The 11,692-nt window shown below is 42.8% G+C and overlaps 1 protein-coding gene across 1 annotated transcript; it reads left to right on the top strand.

Annotated features, from left to right (window-relative positions):
* Positions 1-6,563: 6,563 nt before the first annotated feature.
* Positions 6,564-8,243, top strand: LOC130735949 (uncharacterized). Its single transcript, XM_057587817.1, has one exon. It carries the CDS (start codon positions 6,564-6,566, stop codon positions 8,241-8,243), a length of 1,680 nt encoding a protein of 559 aa, XP_057443800.1.
* Positions 8,244-11,692: the final 3,449 nt, after the last annotated feature.

Raw genomic sequence — 11,692 nt, 5'->3', positions numbered from 1 at the left:
GTGATCGACAAGTAATAAATTTACTGTTGCATTGAATTTCATGTCCCTGAGGTAAACTTACAAACAGTGAAAGCACACATGGAAAAGCCAGGTTCTGTACAATGCCCTCCAAACGAGGAAGCTGGCTCTCACTTTCTGAGAATCATCACATGTTGGCTATATTACAAAGGATGCGACAAAATCTGATTTGAGTGCAGTTTCATGATATTCTTCCTTCATGATATAATATTGACTAAATTAAAGATTTTTATGGCGTATTTGAATTTACAATAATTGCGCAATTTAAAGTATGGTGACTGTAGAATTTGATACTAAGATCTTGAATATTAGAAACTACAACGTGAAAGAACCTGTCCATGAATTAACAATATTGAAAATGATTCTAGTAGAGTATATCGTTTCAGACTTTCTGTGACAATCTTGTGACACGTGCAATTTGTGCTGTTTTCTTTGCGACTCAAATTGTAGAGTATTAAAATGGGCACGTTTAACCTGGACCAGTTTCTTCTGGTTCATGGTTGCACCATTCTCCTTTTTTTAATTGTGAGCACCACTCTCCTTTTGACCTGCTATTACAGATTTCCCGGTTTAAAAAAATAAAATAAAAACACATATTTATTAATCACAATAATTAATTTGTGATAATTTTAATTGAGTTAATTAAAACCTAATTCCCCATAATCTCTCCTCTCTCATCTCTCCTCTTCATCTTCTACCTCCCAATATCAATATCTTAAAAAAAAACAATCTTCATCCAGCTTCTTCTCATCTTCTTCATGTCCAACAAGAAATAAAAATGCAGCAGGGGCACAACGAAACACATGTTTGATTCATTTGAGAAGGTTGAAGATGAAGTAATCCGAAAAAAACCCAGAAAATCCTTCACCGCTCACATCCTCCTCCAACAACACCCCACAAATCCAACAACAAAACCCAGATAGTCACAGAAAAATCGAGAAAAAGAAAAGCTCAAATCACAGTACCCAGAAAATCCGAGATCCAAAATCCCACTGTAAGGAGAAGAAGGACCAGCAGCGCCCCTCACCGTCCTTTATTCATGCTCGAGCTAGCGGGGCGGCGATGGCCTACTCATGGCTCTCATTGCCGATCAAACCCCAGATCCAAACCACCACCCAAAACCCACTCCCAACCCACCACTACCTAGAACCCACTCCCAATCCACGCCACCACCAACCCAAAAACCGCCCACAAACCCCAGATCCAAAATCGAAGGAAAAGAAGGGAAGAAGAAGGTGGGTCGTGATTGAAGTCTCAACCCAGAAATCAGACGCCGCGATAAGCGGAGGTGGCTGGCGCTGGACGAGGAGATGCAGTCGGATCTGGAGAAAATTTTAGAGGCACCAAATCTTGTGGTATCCCTCTACTTGTCTCAACTTTTTTTTGAAATTTTCCGATTTCAACTTCACCCAACCACCTTAGAGAAGATTGACGACCCAAAGCTTTTCTCTTTCGATTTTATGGTGGTGGTGGGGTTTAGGGTTGTGGTGGCGGCGGTCCTGGTTTAGGGTTGTGGGTGGCAGTGGTTGTTGGGTGGGACGAAGAAAAGAAGAAGGTGAACTAACACATGACTATTTAATTTGACCTAATTCAATTAACCTAATAATTAATTAAAGATTAATAAAAATATGTTTTTTGATTTAAAAAAAAAAACTTATTATTGTGGGTCGAAAGGGAGTGGTGCAACTTTGCACCACAAAAAAGTGGTCCATAATAAATTTTGGGCTTAACTGCAATTTTGGTCCCCAACTTATACCAATTGTGCGATTTTGGTCCTTAACAAAAAAAATTAGCAATTTTCGTCCTCCACGTTAACTGTCGTTTGCATTTTTGGTTTTCCGTTATCTTTCTGTTAGAAATCTAACGGTTTTTAGGAAAAAAAAGTTAAAAAATTAAAAGCCCAGAACTATCAAGGGCGATTCTCACGGTTTTAACGGCCACAAATTATAAACTATATTTTATCATCTATTTGTTTTGTCACTGTCTATTTTAATATTATGTAATTTGTGTCGGTTATAAACTACAATAAATCACAATTAGGTGTTGCACTTAATTTCTCACTTTGTTAAAGTGTTTACTATCTCTTTCTTCTCTTAAAGTGTTTACTATCTCTTTCTTCTCTCTAAATTTGTTGCTTACTTTGCATGATAACATGCGCTTCCTTAGATGTTAGGGTTATGTATCACGTAGCATCTCCAATGCAAAGGTAAAGGACTTAAGCAACCCGTGTGGAATTCGCTCGAATCACAGTTGCTTATTTTACTTTTTGTTGGGTCCCATTATACTTCATATACTTATATTATTTCAATGCCATGATATTATTCAAACTGATAAATAAATGAAAAAATATAATTTTTTAAGAAAAAAGCATTTAGAAAGAGAATAAACAACCGTTTCTTAAATAAACAATATTGCTAAAATTTAAGCAATAGAAAGTGTCATGTACTCATGTTGCACCAAAATAAACAATGTTACTTAAATACTCCAACTGGATTAAGCAGTTATTCAACTTCTGTATGATTTTTTGGAAGTTAATGAGGATGCTCTCGTGTTGAGTGTCTTGAAAAAAAAAATAGTATCTGTAATGTTCGTTAAAGTAATTATAGGTAAACCTTATGTCACACATGTGGTACCATGCATCTGTTTCCACATATGAGAATCATTAAGTCTGTGACCACTGAAAGTGAATAGTGCTACATCATGCATGTTTATGGTGTACTTGATTTTCGTGGTCTTTTTGCTGGTTATTGGATAAAGTATATAGTGTTTGGATATACCGATTAGTATTGTTGAAATAAGAAGTCTCACTTGGGGTAGGTTGAACCCTACGTGAGAAAACACTTACATGCATTTTGGACTATACCACACCCACATTCATAACTCGTCACTCTCCTACCTTCGACATCATTTTTGGCCATCGCGCAACTAGCCTAATAAGTGGTATTAGAGTTGAAATGGTTCAATGACGCACAGTAGAAAAAGAAAAAGTAGCCTGAAAGAAAAAGAACAATAAATGAGAATATTTGATCTTAGTAAAAGTCGTAACCGAGGACATAAGAGTTGAGAGGAATGAAAGGTGAAAGGGCCAGGGTTCTGATGACCCTCCGTTTGTCCTAGTTTTTCGGGTCATTTCTTTGTTTCTTTTTGTAAGGCCCTATTTTAGTTTGTTTTGTTTTTGAGAAAGATTGAATAAAATGAGGGTTTTGTTCAAGTTTGGAAATTGGCAGATTACAACTGTCAACTTGTGTGAAATTTTAGAGGGTCTTAACGACCTCATGTGGGAAAACTTCCTTCATGAGGGTTGTAGCCCTTTAAGAGTAGAAAACTCTCGAAGTGGAATCAGGTCATTCCGACCCCTGTAGCTTGAGATATTCGATTTTGACCGAGTGTGGTTCTGGCAGTAAAGGGCCAGCGAATTAATTTGTGCATTTTTATTTTAATTTCGAATTTGGTTAGGTTATTTAATTAAAAAGAGTAAGTTTTTAATTAAATAAGACCTGGTTAGGGTTTTTAATTAATTGGGTCAGAGGTGATGAGATTTGAGCTTGAAAAGGGAAAACCAAACCCTAGCCCACTTGTGGTTTGCATGGGGTTTTAGCCAAGGGGGGAAACCCTATTCTTTCACAATCAGAAAACAGAGATACACTACAGCACCTTCACGTGAAAAACAAAGAGAGAGCAGAAGAGAGAAAAGAGAGAACGTGTGAGAGAAGAGAAGGGAGACGCCGCCCAAGCCACCACCATCGTCGCCGGTCACGCGCGCGAGCAAGGGAGAGAGCGCGAAGAGAGAGGGATTCGCGAGGGAGAGGAAAGATAGAACAGGGGCAGCAGCTTTTGAACCTTCTTTTCATCTCCAAACTTCTGTTTTTCCATCACCAAACAAGGTAAGGGCTGGTCCTAGGTTTGGGTAGTATATTAGGGTCTTGCTATGGAAATTTCATGAAAAAAAGATGTGATCATGAATGTTTTTTTCATGAGTTCTATGAACATGTTTATTGCTGGACTTCCATGCTTGAAATACCATGTCTAATAATCCTTATTGGATGATGTTGATTTGGATCTATGATTTTATGTGAAAATCTTATAAATACATGCTATGTTTGGCTTGTACTTCACATGTTACATCGTGAATGGTGTGGGATGTTGAATCTGAAATTTTTGAGTGATTGTATGGTTGTTTGGGGGCTGGACTAAGGCCTATGAGGTTGAAAAGGAGGGAAGGAAATTGTTTTCAAAACCCTAGAGCCCCATTGAGGTCCGGTCGAACCCTATTTCCAAGGGTTCGGGGCACTTTTTCCTTTCTTTTCATGCATGGGTCGTTAGTCAAGTTTTTTTTAAAGAATTTGTCATGCTATGTCATGCATGATTTTCCATCTTTGCTAATGCAAACTTACTTATAATGACTTGAAATCCTTATGTGATGAGTTCTGAAATTTTGGGATGATCAATGTGTTGTTTGGGGCCGTACAAGGGCTTGGGTGACCAAAGAGAAAGAAAAGAAAAAATTTTGGAAACCCTAAGGGCCTTTTGAGGCTCGGCCGAACCCTACTTTTGGGGGTTCGGTGAATTCTTTTCTTTCGTTTTAATATGCAAGCCTTAGGATACCTTACTTGATAATTTTATCATGATATATTATGCATGAGAGTATGTTTATGCCATACCTCAAGGGAATTGTATTGTTATTGGGGAATTGTTCAAGGGTCGCTCATCCAGCTGTAATTCCCTTGGGCGCTTGGATTGTTGTTTTATTTCTGAGACATGAAATTAAGACTCTAGGTCTGACTTTAGAGCCTTAAGAACAAATAGAAAGAGAATTAATAATGTTGTGACTCGCTTGCAAGTGAAATTAATTAGCAGACATAGGTAAGGTAGACTATGATCCATGAGAACGATGGGCTTGCACGCGAGTGTGTTTTTGTGGATGAGCCGGTTAGGTCTCCACGTGATAACCAGGATTTAGTCATGGGATAGGGATTGATTGTGTGGGTCTTTCTGAGTGATTTGTGGATGAGCCGGTTAGGTCTCCACGTGATTGAGGGTTGTACTGCGATCCCCTCCGAGAATTGTTCATCTGCGGATGATCGAGATTGGTCAAGGAGTTTTGGTGGGTTGTGCGATGTGAGGATCCGTTAGTACTGACTATCTGACTGTATATCCATAAACGACATATAACGTTTATATTGTGATACTGTTGTACTTGTGATTGTTATTTTTCTGTTGGACCTGACCCTGTTTTGTGTTTACTTGTTTATTTGGGGGGGTGGGTAGATGCCGCTCTCGATGGATATGGAGGATATCACGAGGGTGGAGATTGTTCTGGATAGTCCAAATGAAGACCGACTATGGGAGGCCGACAATTCCGGAGTGCGGAGAATTTATGTCGGCGGTGCAGTATTCTAGGCAAGGATTAGGTTTGGGTCGCTAATTGCAAGTCAGGTTCTCAGGGACGGATCAGTCATGTTTCCGCATCCTCCAGCTGGGTTTCAGGAGGCCGAGGAAGAAGATACTTCGGAGGATACAGAAGAAGACCCTTTGGAGGACGCGATAGTAGAGTCACGCTTACAAGAGGAGGAGGCAGTGGAGTCTCCACCACCTGAAGTCAAGCCGGAAGTCCGGGCGCAGCGCATTCCTGGTCGTCCCAAGTGCTTTAGTGTGGGACCTCGAAAAAGTGTGATCATGCTGGAACGGGCCCAGAAGAGGGCGCGTGAAGCCGAAGCTGATATTCCGAAGCAGGATCATGACTAGGAGTTCTTTGCAGTGGGACTGATAGTTTCGCACCGGACTATTATTTATTTTATTTTACTGTCGAGATTTTTTTTTATGTAGGGCTCTAGCCCAAGAATTTATTATTTCACTCTTGGAGTTATGGTTTACTTTCATTAAGAAGTTATTTCTATTTCAGAAGTATATGTTTTAATTATTCCGCATTGAATTTTTCGTAAGGGTTAAGTTTCGCAATTATTGAATCTTTTATCATTAATTAAAGGTTAATTAATTAATCGGCGAAAATTCTTTGTGAAAATACACGTGATTAGTTACTGTGTGACACTCGAGAAATCGGGGCGTTACATTGTGGTATCCGAGCTCCGGTTGAGAAACCAGAGCACTAGGGCTTACGAGTTTCCGAACTCGTTGTGTTTTGTTTTTGAGAAAGGTGTTTTTGAAACTCCGCGGTGAGGATTGGGTAGACTTGTTTGCTAAGATGTTTGCTTGACAGTGGGATTGTCTGAAGTTAGTATCATTGCCGTGATACTTGATATTAGTTATTTATTGCATACTTAGTTATTTCTTTTAATTGTGGGCACTGACATTGGGTTGTGGTTCTATTTCTAAGCGGGATGCCTCCGAGACAGGACCCAACCAATGCTCAGCTTGCTCAAGCAATGGCTCAGCTGGCTCAGGTGATGACCCAGCATGCTGCCACTATTGCTGCCCAAGCCGCAGCACAGCTTCAGCGGGAAGCTGAATAGAACACCAGGAGAGCTGAGGAAGATGCCAGAAGGGCACAACGGGCTGCAAGGGAGCTGGCTCAGGACCAGATCCGTATGAGAACTGACTTCAACCTCCAAGGACCACCCAAGTTCCAAGGCGAGGTTGAACCCGAGAAAGCTGATCTGTGGATTCAGGAAATGGAGAAAATCTTTGAGGCTCTCAACAGTCCTGATGCAGAGAAGGTGAACTTGGCGACCTTTATGCTGAAGGGTGACGCTGAGTACTGCTGGCGGAGCGCCAAACAATTGATGACTGCTAACCATGTGGCCATAACTTGGGAGTCTTTCAAAAGGGCTTTCATGGAGAAGTACTTCCCGGAGACTGCCAGGGAAGACATGGAGAATCAATTCCTCAACCTGAGACAGGGGTTGATGACCGTAAGGGAATATGCTGCAAGACTGGAGACCCTTTCCAAACACTTTCGCTTTTTCCAAGTGCAAGTGGATGAAGCGTACCTAGGCAACCGATTCATGAGGGGTTTGAGGAATGACATTGAGGAGTCTGTGAGGCCATTGGGAATTAGAGTTTTCCAACAACTGGTGGAGAAAGCTCGTGAAGTGGAGTCAATGAAGAATCGCCAGAGGGGCAAGTCTGATGGAGGAGGTCTGATTCGTTCTGGACAAAGGCCGAACGGAAGGTTTGATGGACAGAGACAAGCTGGTAGGTTTGACAGGGGCAAGGCTCCGATGAAGAAGCCTTACCAACGCCCTGCTGACAGGGTACCTTTTGCTGGAAGAGGCGAAGCCCGTGTTCCTCAGGATGATGTCGTCTGCTTCAAGTGCAACCAGAAGGGGCCCTATGCTAATGAGTGTGGGAAGGAGATTATATGCTGGAAGTTCCAGAAGCAAGGGCACATTGAGAGGGATTGTCCTAATGATGCTAAGACCGAGCCAGTACTGAATGCTACTAGGGGAAAGGGACCTTCTGCTCCAGGTCGTGTGTTTGGGATGTCTGGCGAACAAGCTGTTGTGACCGATGATCTTATCCAGGGTACGTGTGTTATCGCTGGAACTTCTTTAATGGTGTTATTTGATTCTGGTGCTACACACTCATTCATAGTTGAGGAATGTGTGGAAAAGTTAGGATTGCTAACTGCTGATTTACCATTCGATTTGGTGGCGACGACCCGTGCCGCCGATCGATTAGTTACGCGCACGGCATGCTTGCAATGTCCGTTGATTTATGAGGATCAGATGTTTCTTGCGAACCTCGTCTGTTTGGGGCTTAAAGAGCTCGATGTGTTCCCGGGAATGGATTGGTTGGCGCAGTATCACGTTCTCTTGGACTGTGCTAACAAGGTCGTAGTCTTCTCGGATCCTGGCATTACGGATTACTTGAATTCGTGCAATTTGGGGAAGGGTTCACCAGCATTCGTGAACTCTATCGTGGCTGAGGCGAAGAACGACGGCGACGTACGCAACATTTTGGTGGTGCTAGACTTTGTGGATGTATTTCCAGATGATGTGCCTGGATTACCGCCAGTAAGAGAAACGGAGTTCTCCATTGACATTATGCCCGGTACAGGACCGATATCAATGGCGCCATATCGGATGGCACTGGCAGAGTTGACGGAGTTAGCAAAGCAGTTGGAGGATCTCTCTTCCAAGGGATTCATCCGACCGAGTGTGTCGCCTTGGGGAGATCCAGTGTTGTTGGTAAAGAAGAAGGACGGAAGATCCAAACTATGCCTGGACTACCGACAGCTCAACAAGGTGACAGTGAAGAATCGTTAACCGATGCCTCGGATAGATGATTTGATGGATCAACTTCGGGGTGCTACTGTGTTCTCGAAGATAAATCTGAAGTCAGGATATCATCAGATCTGTGTCAAGGAGACTGACATCCAGAAGACCGCATTCAGAACTCGATATGGGCATTATGTGTACCTCGTGATGCCGTTTGGAGTTACCAATGCACCCGCAGTATTTATGGACTACATGAACCGTGTGTTCAGACCATTTCTGGACAAGTTCGTGGTGGTGTTCATTGACGATATTCTGATTTACTAGAAGAGTAAAGAAGAACACGAAGAGCATTTGCGTCAAGTGCTAGGAGTATTGCGGGGGAATGAGCTATATGCTAATGGCTCGAAGTGTGAGTTCTGGATGGAAGAGGTGAAGTTCCTAGGTCATGTCATATCAAGTCAGGGTGTGGCTGTTGACCCCAGCAAAATTGAATCGATTATGTCATGGGAACAACCTAAGACAGCAAGCGACATCAGAAGTTTTGTCGGACTCGCTGGCTACTATAGACGCTTCGTGAAGGATTATGCAAAGTTGACTTCACCGTTGACTCAGTTGACAAAGAAGAATCAACCTTTTGCATGGACAGAGAAATGTGAAGAGAGTTTCCAGGAGATGAAGAAGCGACTGACTACTGCATCGATACTAGCCTTACCCAAGGAAGGAGAACCATACGACGTTTATTGTGACGCTTCACATGATGGGTTGGGTTGTGTAATGATGCAGGAGAAGAAAGTGATTGCTTATGCTTCGCGACAACTGAAGATTCACGAGAAGAACTATCCTACGCATGATTTGGAATTGGCTGCTATAGTGTATGCTCTCAAGATTTGGAGGCATTACCTGTATGGCAGCACATTCACGATCTACAGTGATCACAAGAGTCTGAAGTATTTGTTCGATCAGAAGGATCTGAACATGAGGCAACGAAGGTGGATGGAATTCCTGCAGGACTACGAGTTTGACCTACAGTATCATCCGGGGAAAACCAATGTTGTAGCTGACGCTCTTAGTCGAAAGGCTATGCATGTATCCTCGTTGATGGTCAAGGAGTTAGAACTGCTGGAGGCGTTCCGAGATCTGAGTTTGGATGTGAAGATAGCTCAAGGGAAGCTTAGTTTCGGGATGGTGACGGTGTCGAGTGGGCTCTTGGATGAGATCAAATCGAAGCAAGAGACTAATGAAGGATTACTTGAGTGGCACAAACTAGTTACTCAAGGGAAGACGCCAGAATTTTCTGTCGGAAGCGATAACATCCTGCGTTGTAAAGGGCGAGTTTGTGTACCCAATGACGCAACTATGAGAAGGTTGATCTTGGATGAAGGTCACAAGAGCAGGTTGAGCATTCATCCGGGAATGAACAAGATGTATCAAGACCTGAAACTTCATTTCTGGTGGCCTGGGATGAAGAAACAAGTAGCTGAGTATGTGTCGACATGCTTGACTTGTCAGAAGGCTAAGGTGGAACATCAGAAGCCAGCAGGAAAACTACAGTCGTTGGATGTTCCGGAGTGGAAATGGGATAGCATCTCTATGGACTTCGTGACGGCGTTACCCTTAACACGAAGAAGATTTGATGCAATTTGGGTAGTGGTTGATCGATTGACGAAGACTGCTCACTTCGTGTCGATCAGTCTGAATTACAAGGTGGAGAAACTTGAAGAGATCTACATTGCAGAGATTGTTCATCTGCATGGGGTACCATCTAGCATTGTGTCGGACAGAGACCTGAGGTTTACCTCACATTTCTGGGGAGCTTTGAAACAAGCTTTGGGAACCAAGCTAAGATTGAGTTTCGCTTATCATCCACAGACGAATAGGTAAACCGAAAGGACTATTCAATCCTTGGAGGATTTGCTAAGAGCTTGTGTGCTAGATCATAAAGGAAGCCGGGATGAGTTGTTGCCGCTGATTGAGTTCACCTACAACAACAGCTTTCATGCGAGCATCGGGATGGCACCTTATGAAGCTTTGTATGGTCGGAGGTGTCGGACGCCTTTGTGCTGGCATCAAGATGGGGAGAACTTAGTGATTGGACCCGAGCTGGTTCAGCAAACCACCGAAGAAGTAAAGCGAATTCAAGAAAAGATGAGGATCTCGCAGAGTCGTCAGAAGAGTTACGCTGACAATCGAAGGAAAGAGCTGGAATTTCAAGCTGGAGATCATGTCTTCTTAAGGGTTACCCCGATGACAGGTGTTGGGAGGGCGATCAAGTCTAAGAAGCTTACTCCAAAGTTCATTGGACCGTACCAGATTACGGAGCGAGTTGGGCCAGTGGCATATAGGATTGCGTTGCCGCCTTTCCTATCCAATATCCATGATGTGCTTCATGTGTCGCAATTGCGAAAGTATATGGCTGATGATTCTTATGTTCTTGAACCATATGACATTCAGCTAAAGGATGATCTGACGATGGTGATGCCACCCATCAAGATCGTCGACAGGAGCACGAAGCGCTTGAGAAACAAGGAAGTATCCTTAGTGAAGGTTGTATGGAATCAACCTACGGGCGAGGCGACTTGGGTGACCAAAGAGAAAGAAAAGAAATTTTTTTGGAAACCCTAAGGGCCTTTTGAGGCTCGGCCGAACCCTACTTTTGGGGGTTCGGTGAATTCTTTTCTTTCGTTTTAATATGAAAGCCTTAGGATACCTTACTTGATAATTTTATCATGATATATTATGCATGAGAGTATGTTTATGCCATACCTCAAGGGAATTGTATTGTTATTGGAGAATTGTTCAAGGGTCGCTCATCCAGCTGTAATTCCCTTGGGCGCTTAGATTGTTGTTTTATTTCTGCGACATGAAATTAAGACTCTAGGTTTGACTTTAGAGCCTTAAGAACAAAGAGAAAGAGAATTAATAATGTTGTGACTCGCTTGCAAGTGAAATTAATTAGCAGACATAGGTCAGGTAGACTATGGTCCATGAGAACAATGGGCTTGCACGCGAGGGTGTTTTTGTGGATGAGCCGGTTAGGTCTCCACGTGATAACCATGATTTAGTCGTGGGATAGGGACTGATTGTGTGGGTCTCCCTGAGTGATTTCTGGATGAGCCGGTTAGGTCTCCACGTGATTGAGGGTTGTACTGCGGTCCCCTCCGAGAATTGTTCATCTGCGGATGATCGAGATTGGCCAAGGAGTTTTGGTGGGTTGTGCGATGTGAGGATCCGTTAGTACTGACTAACTGACTGTATATCCATAAACGACATATAACGTTTATATTGTGATACTGTTGTACTTGTGATTGTTATTTTTCTGTTGGACCTGACCCTGTTTTGTGTTTACTTGTTTATTTGGGGGGGTGGGTAGATGCCGCTCTCGATGGATATGGAGGATATCACGAGGGTGGAGATTGTTCTGGATAGTGCAAATGAAGACCGACTATGGGAGGCCGACAATTCCGGAGTGCGGAGAATTTATGTCGGCGGTGCAGTAT

The sequence above is a fragment of the Lotus japonicus genome, chromosome 2, assembly GCF_012489685.1.
Source record: "Lotus japonicus ecotype B-129 chromosome 2, LjGifu_v1.2".
NCBI lineage: Eukaryota > Viridiplantae > Streptophyta > Magnoliopsida > Fabales > Fabaceae > Lotus > Lotus japonicus.
Note: the sequence above shows the minus strand (reverse complement) of the source record. Positions and strands in the feature narration are given on the sequence as shown.

What these genes read in the sequence shown, in the direction of transcription:
- LOC130735949 (XM_057587817.1), top strand. Translation starts at nt 6,564, where the DNA reads ATGAGAACTGACTTCAACCTCCAAGGACCACCCAAGTTCCAAGGCGAG.